Raw genomic sequence first — 22,034 nt, 5'->3', positions numbered from 1 at the left:
ATTATAGTAACAACAGTGAATCTGACAAGTTTTTACTTCCTAAAAGTATTAAAAAAATGGTGAAGCATTTTCTACTTCCGAGGAAATAAAATACTAAATTCTCTTGAAGGCTGCATATACGCAGATTGTAATTATAATTCTCATTATAGAAAAAAATGCTAACGGAATGGGAAACATTTTGTACGGAATCAAATAAAAATGTTGCAAAATCGGTGGAAGAAGCAATAAATATAATAAGTACAATAACTGAAAACTATAAAGATAAAGTAAACATGCAAACTGTGAAGACAACTGACGCTTATAACAGAATATTAGCTAAGGATGTATTTCTTGAGGCAGACGTGCCGTCTTATAGAACTTCCGCTAAAGATGGATATGCGATGTTGGCCAGCGACGGGAAAATCAGAACAGTGTTAAAAGCACATCCCACGGTATGATCGTTAAATTTTAATAAACAAATTACGACTCACATCATTTCGTTAACATGTGGGTGGCATTATTAATTTTTCTATGTTGTTTGAAATGTAAAAGCAAATTAGACATTACATGAGAAGCAAACTGTTATATGAACAGAAATTTTCTAGAAAGCAATTCTGTTAGTTGGATTAGTCACCGATTTAATAGACATAAATTTTATAATTGTTAAAGCAAGATTTTATAATCGTTAAAGCTCTCTTCACAAGATACCGTTTCTTCTTTAGTTTGAAGAGTTTTCAATCACACCAAACACTTGCGTACGAGTAAGGAGTGGCGATCCCATACCCAAAGGTAAAAATAATTACAGCTGTAAATTAAACTTTTTTTGCTTATATAATGAAGAACTAATTACTGCTTTTATGTGCGATTGCAGGAGCAAATACGGTTGTAACGCCAGAGAATGTAAAGGTATTGGACGAGGGCAATGATAATGTTTACCATTATTTTATCACCAATGACAAGGAATACAAAATTGAGATCTTGGTCGAACTAAAAATAAATGATAATATTAAGTATATGAAGATATTACAATATTGTTTAATACGCCTCACAAATCACGTTTTGTTTTAGTATTATACAAAACAATTTGTTTATTTTTAAAGAAACGCTGGCTTCTTGATAAAAGGCAACAGACACATTTTGAAACAATCTACACGTATCGGACGGTCGGAACTGAGTATTTTGACATTATGTGGCATTAATACAATTCGAGTTATTACAATTTGTGTAGGTGTACTCTCTGTCAGAAACAAGATTGAAAATCCCCTCTCTAGAAACATTTTGAATTTAGGATACATCTATGATAGCAACACGATATTTTTAACCTCTTTTTTGAAAGAGAACGGTTTCAATTATACGGATTTTGGAATTTTGAATCATCAGTGAGTGCAATTAAAATCTATTACATTTCTTTTATCCGCAATAAGACACAATTTGGTTTAAAAATAATTAACGTCGTCGTCTCTTAATTAATGTAACGATCACTTTCTCGCAGGTTCGATGTCATAATAAAAGAAATAAAAAATGCTTTAAATGAAGTCGACGTACTCGTGATAATGGGTCTTGTAAAAGATAAATATACATTAAAAGAAATCTTAGCATATTTTAAGGCTGATATACATTTCGGTATATCGTTTCTTTTTATTTTAATACGTTACAGTGTGACACGTCTCTTTGCTCAAACAATGCTTTTTCTTTTTTAGATTGCTTGGACATGAAACCAGGAAAATCAACGACGTTCGCAACGTGCATGGTTAATAATAAGCAGAAGTTTTTACTGTGCATGTCGACAAATCCAGCAAACGTTCCCACTGTCGCTCACGTAGTGCTACTGCCACTTCTAAACTTGATGCACAACAACTGTTCCAAGCCTATCACTATGCTAACTCGCGTAAGTATCATGAAAAATTTACATAGACTTATAAAAGTATGCATAAAGAAAATTATCCAATCGTGTTTCTATTATAAAGATGCATGTAAAATATGATTAAATAATTTTTTATATGCATACGTTTCTGCAAATATGTCTGGATGAATTATAAAAACTCATCTTCTCTCATTCCGCATGTGTTCATTGATACTTGCTGTCGTAACTTTACAGATAAGCAGTCCCGAGTTGTATTTGCGTCCAAAATTTTTATGGGCGACCGTGCAATGGAACGAAAAGGAAACATTTTCAAGGACTAGTTGTTTAACAAATCAGGATCAGAATATAATGCACTATCAAAAGGCTAATGCGCTTTTAATGCTACCGAAACGGACGTTGGAGATGCCGAAGTTAGAATGCCCGGCATTCGTATCAGCAACGTTTTTCGGCAGAAAATAATCACTGTTGAAATATCTCCATATTATCCTGATGGATGAACAAGACATTCGTATACATTTGATATTTAATTGCCATTATTTCACTAAACGTTTGGTAATTATGAGATACCAAACTCTCTTCATTGTGAAAGAGACACACGCATACACGATTTATTGCGCACGACAAAAACGAAAGTGAAGATATTATTTTACAGATATATACAATAAATTTTTTTAATGAAAAGTATCGAAAGATCTCAATTTTTGTTTCTTTTCAAACTGTGCCATTTAGCAGTTTCGCGAATTGAAGGCTTAAGCAAGACCAATTTATTACAAATTTTATTGAATTTGAAGTTATCCCTTTTGTTCAAATTAATTTTCTCACCAATTTGAGAAAGACGATTTATAAATTTTTTGCACGTGTTTATATCCACTACATAATTTGCAAAAAATTATTGTATAACTTATACAAAGTTCATTGAAATTAATATTATAAAATAATATTACTATTGCAATATAATATATAATAATGTTACATTATATAGTATTATATAATGTAACGTTATATATATAATGTTATATATATAATGTATCACTATATATAATGTTACATTATATAATATTATTTATTTATCGTAATAATATTATTGTATGTATTATCTTATTACTTTGATAATTTCACTTATAAAAAAATTCAGCTTTTGACAAAACATTGTTTAATTATATGTACATTTTTATGATCATGTAATAATTTGATGCAAAACATAATGTATTAATAATAAATTTTTTCATATTTTAATATGTTGTAAATATACGAACCTAATATAAATTACACATGTCCGAGTGTGAAACTTTTTTACACAAAACACATATGTAACCTCAATTTAGTTTTATCTCTACTCGTTCTAGCTCGCTCACGTGTTAACGATCACAGCGAAAGTTAATATACATAAACTTAAATTTTATTTTAAAAATTATACTATACAACTTTTATTCGAGCAGTATAAACACGAGGTAGAGTGTATCAAAAGATAAATATACAAATGCGATTATTTAATTATAAACTTTAATTATAATCTTTAAAAAATTTGCGCTTTAATTACCGCGCGCGAGTCTTCTATTTCCATTATTCTTTTATTTTAATCTCTACAAGTCATCTTTATTTTATTTTTTATTAGAATGCAAATTATTAGTATTTAGGTGTATATATGTTTTAGTAATATATTGCTTGTAATAAACTCGTTACAACAAAATGGATCGACGCATTAGTTTCGTACACATGAGCACATGTACAAAGAGAAACCGCACTTCATACATGAAGATATATATACAGATTCATATTATTGATCCTTATAATGTAACGTTACAGATAAAAATAGATTACAAGCTGCATACACGTCCGAGACTTTCATTTACATTCTTACAATGGCTGGAGAAGGAACTAACCACATATCCAAGTGCGTACAACGTGGATGTTGAAAATCAGTACATGATGCAATAACAATTAAGTAATTCGCTTCTAATGTTGCCGAAGCACACGTCGGACTCGAGTTAAAAGCGGACTCGCGATTTTTGCCAGTGATGTTTATCAGACACTGAAAAATCTTCAAGTCCTTGATTAACCAGCAGGACAAACGTTATTCGCATACATTTACGTATTTATTTGACTCTATCGAGTTATGATTATAATGATATAATTATATTACGTTTAAATTATATTTGAATTAGATTAAGCTATTAAGATCTAACCCGACTAGAATCTACTGTCAGGTTTACCTTATATGTTACAAGGACCTGGTTTGGTTGACCTAATATAATCCTGCAACCCGTGTGGAAATTTCCCTATCTTTTCTTTGTTGTATTCCTATGAATTTCCTTAAAAACAGGAACACTAAAGCGATTCTATTTCCTAATATATGCACTATCATATAAACATAGAAACTATCTGTTTTTAATATTTCCATTGAACAGATATATCTCAATTATACAGACGTTGACATATAGGATAAACCCGGTATATACGCCGCATCAGGAAATACGCCGCAGAAGTCAGAAAAAATAGAAGGAGTGGGGATAATTTTCCGTCAATTACTTTGTTACATGCCTTTATGGTATATTAGTATTATGTTATGATTTGAGTTTTTTACTGTTAATATTAATGAAATTATTTCGAGTTAAAACGATTTTTTACTGTAGTAGATAAGTATTGCCATCATAATTTATAATCTACATAAAATGGTTATTGTAGAGCGTGTAAAAGACTTAGTGGTTATTTTGCAATACATATGTGTAAAGGAATAGTAAAGCATGTTGTATAACAAAATACAAGTGCTTTGCTCCTGTATTGTTTGTTTAATTAGTTGTCATATATATCCCATCTATTTGGGATATATGGCATTTTTAGAGAGCGAGATGCTGTGCCGCAGCACAGACGCTATATTTAAGAAGTTTTTGTTAATTCTAACAATTATACATTGCATTAATGTATAAATGTTGATAAATCTTAAACGTTTAAAGATTATTTTCAAAGATTTGAAGCTCTTTAAAAAAATTTTATTAAGTCCTATTTGTATTCCAATTTTCATTCTGAACAATAAAAATTGTCATATATTAATAAACAAATGCAAGTTACGTCGTCATTTTACATCTTATTTATAGATTATTTGTGATTTTCTTATGAATTATAATGAGTGGCAATATTATCCCCCCCCTATGGGATAAATGGCAAAAATGTAGGGGTTTGAAAAAGTTATTTTTTAATATGGAAAATAAATTATTTTGGATTTCTAATATCTTTTTTACAGTAGTAGATGATACAAAGTATTGATTTGTATAGTTGATTTGCTTTAAACACAGTAAATAATAATTGATAAATTAAGTTTTTGATAGGTGCGGCGTATATACCGAGTTTACCCTACAGATTCGTGGATCATCGAAGTACAGCAGTTCCCGTACGATTATCAAGGTTAAGCATGCGAGGTCGTGGTACGAGGTCGGATGGGTGGTGACCGTTTGGGAAGAAATTATTTTCAATAAACAAAACATACTACTACTACTACCGTGGGTAGCATCATGAAGAAAAATTAATTCTCAAATTTAGAGGAAAATTTTTTTTCACGATTTTACTTACTCTAAAATCTCAAAAAATAAATAAAATACGGTTATGTGACGCGTTAATAAGGATTTAATAATGGACCCGATATAAACCTGATAAGGCTAACCGGATAAGGTCCTGCCTAACGTGCTGCGTTACAGGTCCCGATAAACTTACCTTAACAGGACCTGATGATGAAATAAGGTCAACCTAGCTAGGACCACTGGATAAATTTCTATACATAGTCGGGAAAAACGTCCGTTTTGTTTCATCTTTCAGTAAATTTTACGCGTTAATTAATTGTTAGACCACTCATGTGATTGAGTAAACTTGCTATTTATCTAACGCGTAATTAAAAAGTTCTTGAACACACAACCGATCTTGAATAATGTAATCACGTCATTGTAAAAAGTACATACATACGTAAAAGGTATTGCGCAAAATTGGCTGAAAGAAATCGAAAATTACTTCGTTGATATTGCTTTATATACTACTAAATACTATAATCTTTTTTATTAGCGAAAACATCAAGAGATCGTAATATTTGTCCAAAATTTTCAAAAGTTTACCATTCTATAATTTAATTATAACAATTTAATTATAATAATTTCGCGAATTAAAATTCTATTAAAGACTAACTCAAATCACACTTTAATTTAAAGTTTTTTTTTTTTACTAATTGACAAGCTAGTAGATTTTTGGTTTCTGCTTGATTTTATTTCTACTATATATATAATTTGTAAAACATTTTTGTAGAATGGTTTATACAAATTAAATGTTTGGAATTTACATTGTGTAATAATGTTAATATTATGATATATATGTGTTATATATATTATATTTTTATATATATGCAATATATTATATCATAATATTATAAATAGTATCCCTGGCGAAAATACGAACACTTTATAAAGCGTTAGCAACCGTTTGATGACGGTTTTTTAAAGAGTTTATATGCTTTCAAACATTATAAGGATGCTTATACAACTTTATTTCGGCTTTTGAACTCTTTCAAAACTCTTATAAAACACTGTTTATATCGTTTCATGAATGTCTTGTAATGCTGAGGCAACGCTTTATAGAGAATGCTCAATAAACGCTGATACACCTTCGTGTAAAGAGTTTATATTGTCAATTTTTCAAGCAATTGGCAAACATTTTTTTCAAACTCTGTTTTCCAAACGCTGCAACGTTGCAATTTCCGCTTTTCAAACATTCTATTGACCTTTTTACTCTCAACAAACTCCTACAAATGCTTAAATAAGCGTCCAAAAAACATTCATGAAACTTCTTATTCTCGTCAGGGATACATATTAAATGTATTATAATAATATATTGCAATTAATATTATATACAGGGTGTTTGAGAAGTAATGAAAAATTTTATCGCATAGGTGCAGAATGGATTAAACTGAGAAGAAGAGTTATCTACCATTTTACAATTTTCGTAATAGTTAGCGAGATATTAATTTATAAAAACATCTAAATTCTCCCGGCCCACTGTCAAATGCAGACCGCCCAGTGATCCTTTTCAAACACCCTGTATATAATACCCGTATACATACACGTATATACATACACGTATATATATCTATCTATCTATCTATCTATCTATCTATCTATCTATCTATCTATTTATCTCTCCTCTCTCCCTCTTCCTCTCTATACACCTTATTTAAAGAAATGTTAACGATCAGAAAGTACGGAGCTAAAATAAATGATTTATAGGTTTCGTAATAAATTATCGATTTTTAAGATGAATTAATTGGTTATTTATTACATTAAAATTATAATAAGTGGCCAAAGTGACCCTCTCCTACTTCGATATATGTTCGTGTAGAGAGAGGGAGGAGGGAGAGAGAGAGAGAGAGGGAGAGAGAGAGAGAGAGAGAGAGATGAGAGAGAGAGAGAGAGAGAGAGAGAGAGAGAGAGAGAGAGAGAGAGAGAAAGAGATATTGATAATCACACAGCTTCGCTGCTCTGTATCAGTGACTGGTTCACGAAACGTTGACATCAATAATAAAGAAAGACATGGCGACAACCTGCAAACTTTATAGTATAATTAACATTTTGTTTAAAAAACACTATTACTTTTTCATATTTATATAATTTACTTATTACATTTACGCATTTATTTCACTTATATCTAGTTAAGTAAGAGATGGTTTGAGCATTTCATTTTTTTTCACGTATCAAATAATTTCGATGATTACGAAACATCAGATGTGCCGTCAAATCTAGGTTTATTTTTTGTCACTTATAATCTGTCATTTTGCAAACATTGTTTAATTTCTGTTGCAATTCTATCGATATAATGAAATGTAATAAACTCACTGCTTTTCTTACTGAAAAAACATAGAATATTTTACTCTCAAAATTTGTTCTCAATATTAGCCGTTAAAGTCGTGAACAAAAAGATCTACTACACAACACGTATTTAAAATAAAAAGAATAAGGCCGCAGTTTTAAGAAATATTTTGAAAAGAGAGAAATATAAACACATTCGTACTTTTGAAATTTGGTCGCTTTATCGAAGACAAACTATAGTCAGTTAGCGAACGAGGTGGTCAACATCAAACATAGAAAACGAGAATAATAAAAGGTACGCATTCACGAAATTTAATAAAAAATAATGGTGAATAAAGCTGGAATGACCTGTGCAACAGCCGCGATTCTTGGTGGTACGTATATTCATTTAGCACGATACATAACATACATTTAAAAGTAAATATTAATAAAAATAAAATATTTTATATTATATAATAAATATACATACATATAGGTATTAAACGTATATATAGAAATTAAAAATGATTCAAATATACACGCGCGTTTCTTTAATTATTAATAACTTTATATTGATTTACACCATACTTCTTAAAATTTTTTTAATAATTTCATTAAAGTTTAATTATACTATACAGTAGCAAATCACATAGGAGATGTTAAGTCATTACAAGATATGGTTATTAAACTACAAATTGATATCGAAGCTATAGATTTCCAATTCAGCGTTGTAAATTGTGATAAAGAGAAAATAAAGGTAACTTCTATAAATATTGTAGGTTTTTAAATACCTTTCTTGCATATGCTTTCGCGCATACGCGCATGCAAATTTCTATACATGTACGATTAATGTATGACTTATATAATTTATGTTATATATAGAATGAATTAATGAAACGAAGCAAAGAAAAGGATATTATTATCCTCATTGGCGACAATGCTGTTTTCTCGATGTTGATCGATATAACTAATGAAATTATCAATACCGATATTGATCATCGGATATTGGAAACGGTATCACTACTAACAAGTGAATTGCACAAGTCATTTGATCAGTAACATTCTGTTTCTATTTATCTTTTTCGAGATTATAGTTTTTATAGAGTATTAACTATATACTATATAATACACACATGTATATGTTTTTAGATTATTATGTGGAATGCGGCAAGACAGACTTATCATTACTACGTATGACTCCTATGAAAAAATAGCGTCAAATTTTAAGAAACATTGTGAATTGATACTCGAATCGATAGACGTAATAAGAGAAATTATAATAAGTAGTGATTCTGATAGTTCTGAGGCGTATTATAGTAACAACAGTGAATCTGACAAGTCTTCGCTTCCTAGAAGTAATAAAAAAATGGTAAAGCATTTTCTACTTCCAAGGAGATAAAATACTAAATTCTCTTGAAGGCTGCATATACACAGATTGTAATTATATTTCTCATTATAGAGAAAAATGTTAACGGAATCGGAAACATTTTGTACGGAATCAAATAAAAATGTTACAAAATCGGTAGAAGAAGCAATAAATATAATAAGTACAATAACTGAAAACTATAAAGATAAAGCAAACATGCAAACTGTGAAGACAACTGACGCTTATAACAGAATATTAGCTAAGGATGTATTTCTTGAGGCAGACGTGCCGTCTCATAGAACTTCCGCTAAACATGGATATGCGATGTTGGCCAGCGACGGGAAAGTCAGAACAGTGTTAAAAGCACATCCCATGGTAAGATCGTTAAATTTTAATGAACAAATTACGGCTCACATCATTTCGTTAACATGTGGGTGGCATTATTAATTTTTCTATGTTGTTTGAAATGTAAAAGCAAATTAGACATTACATGAGAAGCAAACTGTTATATGAACAGAAATTTTCTAGAAAGCAATTCTGTTAGTTGGATTAGTCACCGATTTAATAGACATAAATTTTATAATTGTTAAAGCAGGATTTTATAATCGTTAAAGCTCTCTTTAGAAGATACCATTTCCTCTTTAGTTTGCAGAGGTTTCAATCACACCAGATACTTGCATACGAGTAAGAAGTGGCGATCCCATACCCAAAGGTAAAAATAATTACAGCTCTAAATTAAACTTTTTTTGCTTATAGTGAAGAATTACTGCTTTTATGTGCGATTGCAGGAGCTAATACGGTTGTAACACCAAAGAATGTAAAGATATTGGACGAGGGCAATGATAATGATTACGATTATTTTAACACCAATGACAAGGAGTACAAAATTGAGATCTTGGTCGAGCTAAAAATAAATGATAATATTAGGTATATGAAGATATTACAATATTATTTAATACACGCCTCACAAATCACGTTTTGTTTTAGTATTACAAAACAATTTGTTTATTATATTCTAATTACAATTTGTTTATTTTTAAAGAGACGCTGGCTATTTGATAAAAGGCAACCGACACATATTGAAACAATCTACACGTATCGGACGGTCGGAACTGAGTATTTTGACATTATGTGGCATTAATACAATTCGAGTTATTACAATTTGTGTAGGTGTACTCTCTGTCAGAAACAAGATTGAAAATCCCCTCTCTAGAAACATTTTGAATTTAGGATACATCTATGATAGCAACACGATATTTTTAACCTCTTTTTTGAAAGAGAACGGTTTCAATTATACGGATTTTGGAATTTTGAATCATCAGTGAGTGCAATTAAAATCTATTACATTTCTTCTATCCGCTGTAAGACACGATTTGGTTTACAAATAATTAACGTCGTCATCTCTTAATTTTTGTAACGATCACTTTCTCGCAGGTTCGATGTCATAATAAAAGAAATGAAAAATGCTTTAAATGAAGTCGACGTACTCGTGATAATGGGTCTTGTGAAAGATAAAGATACATTAAAAGAAATCTTAGCATATTTTAAGGCTGATATACATTTCGGTATATCGTTTCTTTTTATTTTAATACGTTACAGTGTGACACGTCTCTTTGCTCAAACAATGCTTTTTCTTTTTTAGATTGCTTGGACATGAAACCAGGAAAATCAACGATGTTCGCAACGTGCATGGTTAATAATAAGCAGAAGTTTTTACTGTGCATGTCGACAAATCCAGCAACCGTTCCCACTGTCGCTTACGTAGTGCTTCTGCCACTTCTAAACTTGATGCACAACAACTGTTCCAAGCCTTTCACTATGCTAACTCGCGTAAGGATCTATTCTGAAAAATTTACACAGACACATAAAAGTATGCATAAAGGAAATTATCCAATCGTGTTTCTATTATAAAAATGCACGTAAAATATGATTAAATAATTTTTTATATGCATACGTTTCTGCAAATATGTCTGGATGAATTATAAAGACTCATCTTCTCTCATTCCGCATGTGTTCATTGATAGTTGCTGTCGTAACTTTACAGATAAACAGTCTCGAGTTGTATTTGCGTCCAAAATTTTTATGGGCGACCGTGCAATGGAACGAAAAGGAAACATTTTCAAGGGCTAGTTGTTTAACAAATCAGGATCAGAATATAATGGACTATCAAAAGGCTAATGCGCTTCTAATGCTACCGAAACGGACGTTGGAGATGCCGAAGTTAGAATGCCCGGCATTCGTATCTGCAATGTTTTTCGGCAGAAAATGATCATTGTTGAAGTATCTCCATATTATCCTGATTGATCAACATGACATTCGTATACATTTGATATTTAATTGCCATTATTTCACTAAACATTTGGTAATTATTACCAAACTCTTTTCATTGTAAAAAAACACACGCATACACGACTTGTTGCGCACGACAAAAACAAAAGTAAAGATATTATTTTATAGATATAGACAATAAATTTTTCTAATGAAAAATATCGAAGGATCTCAGTTTTTGTTTCTTTTCAAACTGTGCCATTGAGTTGTTTCGCGAATTGAAGGCTTAATCAAGATCAATTTATTATAAATTTTATTGAATTTGAAGTTATTCCTTTTGTTCAAATTAATTTTCTCATCAATTTGAGAAAGACGATTTATAAATTTTTTGCACGTGTTTATATCCACTACATAATTTGCAAAATAGTATGGTATAACTTATAAAAAATTCAAGTTCTTTGAAATTAATATTATATAATAATATTATTATTGCAATATAATATATAATGCACCCTATATAATATTATATAATGTATCATTATATAATGTAACATTATATATAATGTTACATTACATAATATTATTTATTATTTATATATCGTAATAATGTTATTGCATGTATTATCTTATTACTTTGATATTTTACTTAAAAAGATTCAGCTATTGACAAAAGATTTTTTAATTATATGTACATTTTTATGATCATGTAATAATTTGATGCAAAACATAATGTATTAATAATAAATTTTTTCATATTTTAATATGTTGTAAATATACAAACCTAACATAAATTACACATGTCAGAATGTGAAACTTGTTTACACGACATACACATGTAACTTCAATTTAGTTTTATTTCTACTCGATCTAACTCGCTCACTAACTATCACAGATACGAAGAAACCGCATCGTAAAAAGAATTGTTTTATTTTTGCCTTTGTGAGTTTTCCAAACATTTAACATGTTTTAAGTTTAATCTTTTATTTCAATGGACGAAACACTTTGTGCTGAAATTTAAAACACATATAGCTTTAAAAACCGGAGACAAGAATAAAACATTTTGATGTCTTAAAATTATAAACACTTTTTTTAATCGATACTATTCGATTGTTTTCAAATATAGATATTTATAGTTTTAAAGGAAAGAATCAAATAATTAACGATATGTTTATACTACTCGTATATTAGGGAAAGGGATGTTCTTGGAGAAACCTGAATTAATTAAAAAAAATGTACAGGCGAAAGTCCTAAATCGGACCGCATTCTAAATCAGATCTTTTTAATTTAAATAAATACGGTTAAGTAGATTTGCTATTTATAATGTAAAATCCTATAAGATATCGAACATGTGACAGCAATTTGGCAGTACTCTGTCATGACGTTCATAGAATAGACGCAAATATGTGTTTTCGGCTATCATGCGAAAATTTTTTAAAAAAGAAAATCCTTGTAAATCATTAATTTTAAAGATGTTAAAAATTTGAACGATATTTAAAGAGTGTAGAATTAAAAAATATCAAGAGTGTTTTGTGATTACTTTTGCGGTTTATTGTAAAATTTATTTCAATATTTCGAAAGAACCTGTGTCCAAATCGGACCTATACAAGAAGCACTAAAAAGATGAGTAAACCAGCTAATTCATCAAAGAAAAAAGTTGTTTGCCACAACTTGGTTGTAGTACTGGTGATCGACCGACCAAATCTAAAGAACACTAAATCAATAAAATATCATGCATGTATTATCAGACTCAGACTTAATAGAATTTTTTATTGATTTTAATTCTAATAATATAAACTGTATTTTTATCTTTGAGTCTTAAATTGCTCTTTTTTATTCAATACTAACAAAAATTAATTGAAATATTTTAAAATTCTGTCTAAAAGTTCATAAAAATAGGAGATGTCCGATTTGGAACCATGAGTTCTAAATCTAACCGGAAAATGCATTTTTACATTTTCTATTATAGTTCAACGCAAGTAAGAGATTCGTCAAAATGGTCTGAAGCAAAAATAAAGGAAATTAAATGATATTTCGAACGGCACCATTAGTTTTATATCGGACTTTATTTACGCTTTATAGAGAACAAGAACTGCAAATAGGTCCTATTTGGTAGCCTTTGTATGCATATATTTACATATAAAACAAAAAGAAATTACATAAAATATTTAATAATTTATATCTATTTATTTTATTTGTTATGTTCGTTTTGCTTGTATCAAATTAAAGAGTAAATAATATCTAAATTATTTTATTTTTTAAAGTATGTAAAATAATTTAAACAACAACAGAGCAGTAAATGTATCAACAAATCATATTTTATCTCTAAATCTGTTTTGATTAATGTGATAAGCGAAAAGATATAATGAGTAAAATGCCACACGATACGCGTTCAAAACAAAATCAATACATGGGTCACAGCTTCATACAATAGCAGAAATTTGAAAAAAGAAAGAAATATAAATATTTTTGTACAGCTGTTACACAGCTGTTTACTTTATCGAACAGATAAAGTAAAATCAGCTGACAAACAAAAGTGATCAAAAGTAAATGTAGAAGATATAAAGAATATTAAAAGTTTTGCAGTCACGAGGTTAATATAATTAAAAGAAACTAAAATGGCTCTAAGTGTTGTTATTCTGACTAGTATGTATATTTATCTTACAAAATAAATATATCATACGTTTAAAAATAGTTCTTAATAAAATTCAAAATAAAATATTTTATCACACACATGTTTAAAGATAATTTCACACACAATACGTATATACGTCTTACGTACACGTATCTTCGATTATTAGTAACTTTGTGTAATATATTAAATTGTATACATAATTCTTAAAAATATTTAAATAATTTTATTTTATTTATTTATATAGTTGGACACGAAGACAATAATGAACTATTAAACAATCAAATCAATGAATTAAAACAGATTATTAAGTATGTAGAAGGAAAAATGACTTCCATCAAATTTTCGAAGAAACATAAGAAAGAGGAAATAAAGGTAACAGCTAATAATAGTTCTTTAAATATATGTTCCTCGCATATGCAAATGTTTATACTATAATTTATGTTACATTTAGAAACAATTAATTTTCTTGAGTAATAACAAAGAAAATAATCTTATTATCTTAATTGATGGTACGGTTTTTTGGACATTGTGTAATGTTGCATACGAGGCAATTAAAGAAGTCACTAATAACAATAATAACAATATCTCTGATGCTCTAAAGGCATCATTATCAAATCTAACAAAGAAATTAAAGCATCAGTTATATGATCGGTAAAATTTTGATTCTATTTCTATCCTGCGATTTACGAGATTACAGTTTGTATAAACATGTTCTCAGACCCATATGTGGAATACGAAACAAGAAACTTATCATTAATATGTGTGGCCCTTTATATACAAGTGCGATAACGAATTTGATGACAGATACTACCTTGATACTGGAAATAATATATCTAATGAATAATCGAAGTAAAGAAATTTGTATGAATGATGAAAATTTTAATAAGACGTTTAATATGAACAATGTCAAAATCGATGATAATTCTGATAATTCTGAAGTGTCATTGTATTGTACCATCAAAAATGAAACGGTAAAATAAGGAAAATAAGGTAAATTGCAACGAGGCTGCGTATACGCCAATAATAATTGACTCTCTTTATAGAAAAATATATTGGTAGGAAATATATCGAAAAAAATCTATGAGAAACAAGAGCAAACAGTTATGAAGTCGATAAAAGAAGCATTAGATATTATGCAAAAAACATTATTAGTCAATGAGTATGACGAATGTATAGAAATCGAAGAAATGAAGACGAATGAAGCTTACGGCAGGGTAATAGCTAATTCTATAGTATCCTCTGTAGATGTGCCGTCTTATAACACTTCGACAAAACGCGGATACGCGGTGTTGGTCAGCGACGGGAAGAATAAACGAAGAGTACTGAAAGCATATAATCCCACAGTAAGGATTCGAATTCTGATTAACGAGTAATGGCTCAACCGGTTTCACTATAGTATGAATATTACTGTATAAATAATACTATATTTTCTATATTGTATAATGCGTAAAAAAGAATATTAAAAATTATTGTCAATGTGTATTATGCAATACAAAATTTTGCAGAAAACAATTCTATCAATTGAATTATGTCGTTTCTATTAATGTATTATGGATTAACTGTAATTTCGGTTCAATTTACTCTATTGAAAAAAAATCACGTCACAAAATTACATAATTATATTTATAGAAATGAGCATTAGGCATCAATCGGAGTTCAATCGTTGAAACTAGACTTTTATAAAACATCGTTTCTTTTCCAGTTTGCAGAAATTGTACCTGGTACTTGTGTGAGAGTAAGAAGTGGCGATCCCATACCCAATGGTAAAAATAATTACAAGAAATTATATTTTTTTTGCTTATAATGAAGGATTACTTATATTATTTTTATCCACGATTACAGGAGCAACGGCGGTTGTAATGCTAAAAAATACAAAGATATTAGAAGACAGCAGCGATAATGACGATTATTTTAATATCCACGGCAAGGAATACGAAATTGAAGTTTTAGTAGCTCCGGAAAAGAACGAAAATATTAGGTATATGTAATGTAAAGGAAATCCGTTATTATTTTCTATGCTTTTCAGAGCACGCCTTGTTCTGTATTAACACAAAATAATTTATTAATTTATTTTCTAAGAGTCGTCGGTTGCGAGATAAAGCGCAACGAGATCATTTTACAGGTATGCAGTCGCATCAGAACAGCGGAATTGAGCATTTTGAAATTATGTGGCTTCGATTCAGTTTCCGTCATAAAACTTCCATCTGTAGGTTTGCTGTCCATCGGAAATAAATTGGAAGAACCTGGATACACTTTAACTTTAAAACGCACCTACGATTGCAATAGTCTGATTCTAACTTCGTTATTGAAAGTAAACGGTTACAATTCCATAGACTTCGGAATTTCAGCTTTTGAGTGAGTGCATTCAAAATTTATTACGATTCCTCATCTGTAGCATTTATAATGGGATCAATTATAAGCAGAATCGTAAGCTTCGTAACTTGTTTCTCGTAAAACTTGGAAGAATTAACTTGTGCCTAGTATTATAATTTTATACGTACGTATCATATAATAGACATACGATTGCAGTAAATATATATGATTTTTTTGTAAATTTTATGGCTAGTAAGAACCTGTCTGTAAAGATTAATCTCCAATTATACATAGATACGTAGTGTGACACACAATTATGGTTCTCATATAAAAAATGAAAGTCATACAACATTAAAAAGAGTCACAAGAGACTGTAGTCATTTTTAAGTCGTATGTGAAAGAGAGATTGAGATTTTTATCATGATAAAAAAAATGATATAAATTCGGTCAATATGTCGTTAAATTGACATTATTTTGATTTTGTTCTTCTTGAAATGTATAAAGGTATAAGAATTTAAAAGTTCATACAAAAGTCTTACGAGAATATGTTCCATGCCTTATGATTCTGTTTAGAAGTTAGGCATAAGACACAATTTGACTTATGAATAATTAATAGTTCTTAATTAATTTAATGATCACATTCTCGCAGCTCAAAAGCCATTATCAAAAATATTGTAGACGCTTTGGACAAAGTAGACATTCTCGTGATAATAGGACATGCAAATGACAATGATTTATTAAAGCCTATCTTAAAAGAATATTTTAATGCTGTTATACATTTCGGTATATAGTTCACTTTTTACTTTAATTCGGTGTTTTTACGCTGCGCGCGATATAACATATTTTGCTCGAGCACTGATGTTTTTGCCTTTAGGTCGCGTGGAGATGAAACCAGGAAAATCAACAACATTCGCAACGTGCACGTTCAACGACAGAACGAAGTTTTTTCTATGCATGTCAGCGAACCCAGCAACAATTCCCATTGTTACGCATATACTTCTTCTACCGTTTCTGGACGCGATGCAATTCGATATTATGGCTTTTGATTCCAAAAATATCATTCCAACTTGCGTAAGATGTCTCCTCCTAGCATCTCACTTACGGAAAAAGATATACTCATCACGTTTTATTCCTGCACTATCTGAGCTAGTGCACACTACAGTGTAGGAATAAAAAGAAAATAGACCTACTGATACATTAGGTATATCGTTATCGTTATTGCAGGTAAAGACAACGCATGAGCTGCACCATCGTCCGAAATTTTCATGGACAACCTTACGCTGGTCAGACAAGGAAATATTTTCAAGGGCTTGTTGTTCAAAAAAAAAACATCGAAGCATGATAAATGAATTTCAAAAAGCTAATGCGCTTCTGATGTTACCGCGGCGCACAGTTCACAATTCAAAGATAGACGCGGCATTCGTATCAGCGATATATCTCGGCTAAAAAATTTCCAAGATATTCTGATCAATCCACAGGACAAATATCTGTATATATATTTGGGTTATTTTAATAAATTATATATTATTAAATTATATTATATTATTATAAATTATATTTTATTGAATTATATAATTATAATTCAATAAAATAATTTCATAGTATAACATATTATAATATTTCAATTGTATTAAAGTTTGACTATCTCAAGGCAACGATTTAGATGCTTAGAAGAGAAATAATGTATATATATATATGTATATAGAAATAAATTGCTTGCGTGTACTTTTTTTTTTTTTTTAATAAAACTATATATTTGTCAGTATTACATATAAAAAAAAAATGCAAAAATACATTTTTAAATTGATTTTAAAAAAGTAACGGAAAAGTAACGAAAAGTTATTTTTCAAGTAACGGTAACTGTAACGAGTTACTTTTAAAAAGCGATAACTGTAACTGTAACTAGTTACATTTTTTACTCGGTAACGAGTAACTGTAACTAGTTATTTTTAAAAAGTAACTTTCCATTCCCTGCGTAGAAGTGTAAAATATGATTCCTGAAATAATATAGATCGTAGTATAGATATATTTCTTAACGTCGCTGAGGCCCTATTCTGTAACTCGTTAAGCAGTTAACGACATCGTTGCGCAGCTTTTTATACCATAAGATATCTGCGCAACGATGTCGTTAACTGCCTTAATGAGTTACAGAATAGGGCCTCTGAAACTGCTTCGGTAGTGCTGCGAATTACAATCTTACATTAGAAATTTTTTTAAAAGAAAATAAATATAAATATACGGCTTTTAAAGTTTTAATAACTTTATCGAATGGACAAAGTAAAGTAGTCAGCTAGCGAACGAGATGATCAAGATCAAATATAGGAGACGAGAACAATGAAAGTTATACAGCCACGAGATTTATAAAGAAGTAATTGAAAGAGACTCTAAAACGCGGCTCTGAACGCATCATTTCAACTATACGTATATTTATCTTACAAAATATATGTGTCTCAAACGTTTAAAAATATGTAGATCTTAATAAAATTAAAAACAAAATATTTCTTCGCACACATATTATAAAGCCATATACGTATATACACATATGTCTTACAAATGTGTATCTTTGACTATATTAATTTTGAATAATTGATTCGAATCGTATAATATATACACTTAAAAGTATTTTAATAATTTTACTTTAATTGAAATCAATAATGGCAATAACAATACGCAATTAAAAAAAATTCGATTCTTTTATTGGTTTTAATTTGGAGAGTCCGTACTTTTGTACTTTTTATTGTCTTTTTTTACTCTAATGGCTTATATAGTAAGGTAAGACAGTATTGAATTATTAATTGTCAATCAAGCTCATTTGCTAAAACGCAGTGTAAGCAGCTTTATAGGAAATCTAGCTTCCATCAAATTTTTTAAATGTGATGAAAAGAAAATAAAAGTATCTCTATAGATATCTATAGTTATTTTTTTACAGATTATTATCTCAATTAGCGAAATTTCGATTTCCATGACTATGTAATAGTCAGGTAAATGATATTACATAAGGCAATTGAAGAAATTATCGATAAAAATATTTCTAAGGACCTAATCATATGAATATTAAATTTAAGAAAGAAACTAATGTATTCATTTAATCGATAAAATTGTATTTTTAAAATCTCCCCTCACAAAAACCGGTAAAATGCCTTCTATACTCGGAACAATAAAGCGAATTTTCGCAGAACTACTTATACGCAAATAATCAACAGAATAAAAATATATTAATAGAAAATATTTATAAAAAACGAAGAAACCAACTTATATTGTCAATGAAAAAGGCATTATATATGATACTTACAGTAATCAAATTCCATTTCGCGAAAGAAAAAAACGTACAGATAAAAGACGCTTATAGCAGGATATTGACAAATAAAATATATTCCTCTGTATATATGCGGTTTTGTAACATTTTTACTAAACATAGATAGGCGATATTAGTCAACGACGGGAAAGGAGTAACAAGAGTATTGAAAACACATTCTACGGTAAGGCTGACCAAACTCTGATTAACGAATGATTACTCGCACATTTCGTGAATATTTGAATTTATTCATTTTTCTGTATTGCCTGAGAAAGAGCGAGAGAAACGTGGAAAGAAATATTAGAAATCATGACAGGCTAATTGTGTAATCAAAAATTATGCAGAAAGCAATTCTACCGACTTAATTAGTCGTCAATTAAGTATAAATTAAATTAAAAAACTTACAAGGAATCCTCTCGAGGAGTCAAATTTCGATTTTAATGAACTTGTAGCTTACATAAAGAGATGAATTTAGAAAACATCAATTGCGACTAAAAAACGGTTTGAAGAGGTGAAATCATCCCTTACGTGTACAACCTTGTTCAAAAACTATTTGAGAGATAAAAAAATATTTTATATAAAAGTTTTACAACAAAATTAGATGTATTCATTCGCGTTTTTAGAATAATTGTTTAACAATTTTTTTCAGTTTTCAAAAATTTTACACCAAGGCAGTCCGTTATTGTTTTCTATGCTTCTCAAAGCACTTTGTTCTAACATCACGAAACAATTCATTAATTTTCGTAGAAACACTGGCTGTCGAGATGCAGCGCGTCCAATTCATTTGCGATAAATTTACTCGTATCGGATCAGCGAAACTTGACATTTTCATGTTATGACATAAATTTAGTTCCAGTCATTAAAATTCCATCTGTAAGTCTGCTGCTATCAGTAACAAATTAATAAAACTTAGAAACACTTCAATTTTCTAGAATGCATCTATGACGATTAGACTGCAACTGGATATGCTAATTATGTCCTCGTTATTGAAAAAGAACAATTATGAACTGGTGGAATTTCTGCTCACAAGTAAGTATAATATTGTTATAATTCTTCTAGTCACCATAAGACATGATTTAATTTACAAATAATTACGCGCGTTGCAGCTTTTAATTAATATAATAATCATGTTCTCGAAGGTTGGATATATTTATGATCAATAAAATCAGGGATATGCTTTGAACAATAAAGTGGATATACTCGTGATAATAGGACGTACAAACGACAAAGATCTATTGAAGCCTATCTTAAAGATCCATATTAACGTAATGATACATTTTAGTATTTTCCTTCACTCACACAAACAGAGAAAGGTTTCTTCAATTCTTCAAAAATATTCTTTATTTCTCTTTAACCGTATAGCAAAAAAACTATTCTCTGAGTGTCTTATGTTAATCATTGATGTAATATTCTCTATAATGTGTGACACGTTTTTTTACTTAAGGACTATTCTTTTTGTACGAGCTGCATTCGCGTCCAAAATTTTTCTAAACAACATTACGTTGAACGGAAATGGAATTGTTTTTAAGAGCTTACTGCTTACAAAATCAAAAGCAGAACGTGATAAGATGTCAAAAAGCTAATGCACTTATAATGTTACCACCGTGTTCGCCAAATCTACGAATAGATGCAATATTCGTATAAACAATGTGTTTCTCAGTTGAAACATTTTTTTAATATTCTTAATTGATTAGTAGGACATTTGTATTATTTAATTATATATATTATTTAATTGTAATTAAAATTAAAATATGTTACATTTCGACTACATTTCAATTAAGATCTAAATGAACGCTATGTAAAAAAATCACACATACTGCATACAATTAGCAAGAAGAAATTGAATATTATTTCATCGGTAATCATGTCGTTTTATATACTGATAAATACAAAGAAAATTTTTCTTAGAGAAAATATCGAGATATTTGTTTCAGCTTTTTTCTAATCTATCATTCTACAATTTATTTGTAGCAATCTCGCGCGAACTAAAGTTCTATTAAAAACCTATTTAAATTACTTATTTTGTGTGAGTTTGAAACTATTTCCTTTTCCAAATTGACTAATACCAATAATTTCGTTTTTATATTCATTATGTAATTTGCAAGAAATTGTGGAATAATTTAAACTAATTCTTTGGAAATATACATATATTATATATAATATTCTTTTTTATAATTATATAAACATATCTATTATATGATTATAAAGTCTCGATATTTTTTCATTAAAAAAATAAATTTTCAAGAAAACTTTTATATTCTATCAATCGAATGTATATACATACTGTTGCCACATAAGATTATTTTATATTATACAATATTATATTACAATACTATACTGATAAAATTTTCTTAACATGTACATTTTTATGAATTTTTGTGTGTAAAATAATTATAATATAAAATATATATAAGTTAGAGATATTAAGTATACTTAATATAAATAGTGTAAATATAGATACTAAATATGTACTAAATTAACCTAACGGATAAATTTTA

General features: G+C 29.2%; 1 protein-coding gene across 1 annotated transcript; it reads left to right on the top strand.

Annotated features, from left to right (window-relative positions):
- Window positions 1-9,259: 9,259 nt before the first annotated feature.
- On the top strand, window positions 9,260-17,687 carry LOC108776937 (gephyrin). The gene is made up of 15 exons (XM_018543692.1): window positions 9,260-9,403; window positions 9,674-9,740; window positions 9,817-9,955; window positions 10,071-10,349; window positions 10,463-10,593; window positions 10,671-10,858; window positions 11,073-11,278; window positions 14,647-14,899; window positions 14,972-15,271; window positions 15,631-15,691; window positions 15,771-15,906; window positions 16,008-16,283; window positions 16,891-17,024; window positions 17,116-17,312; window positions 17,466-17,687. The coding sequence occupies exons 1-15, from the start codon at window positions 9,353-9,355 to the stop codon at window positions 17,685-17,687; spliced, it is 2,640 nt and encodes an 879-aa protein (XP_018399194.1). The 5' UTR covers window positions 9,260-9,352.
- Window positions 17,688-22,034: the final 4,347 nt, after the last annotated feature.

Source organism: Cyphomyrmex costatus, unplaced genomic scaffold (assembly GCF_001594065.2).
Source record: "Cyphomyrmex costatus isolate MS0001 unplaced genomic scaffold, Ccosl1.0 scaffold398, whole genome shotgun sequence".
In the NCBI taxonomy this organism is placed as follows: domain Eukaryota; kingdom Metazoa; phylum Arthropoda; class Insecta; order Hymenoptera; family Formicidae; genus Cyphomyrmex; species Cyphomyrmex costatus.
Note: the sequence above shows the minus strand (reverse complement) of the source record. Positions and strands in the feature narration are given on the sequence as shown.

Excerpts from the sequence above, each read along its gene's own strand:
- LOC108776937 (XM_018543692.1), top strand. The coding sequence starts at position 9,353 with ATGTTGGCCAGCGACGGGAAAGTCAGAACAGTGTTAAAAGCACATCCC. Across the intron at positions 10,859-11,072 it reads CTTTCACTATGCTAACTCGC|ATAAACAGTCTCGAGTTGTA; the intron begins GTAAGGATCTAT and ends GTAACTTTACAG. Across the intron at positions 15,692-15,770 it reads TGGCGATCCCATACCCAATG|GAGCAACGGCGGTTGTAATG; the intron begins GTAAAAATAATT and ends CCACGATTACAG.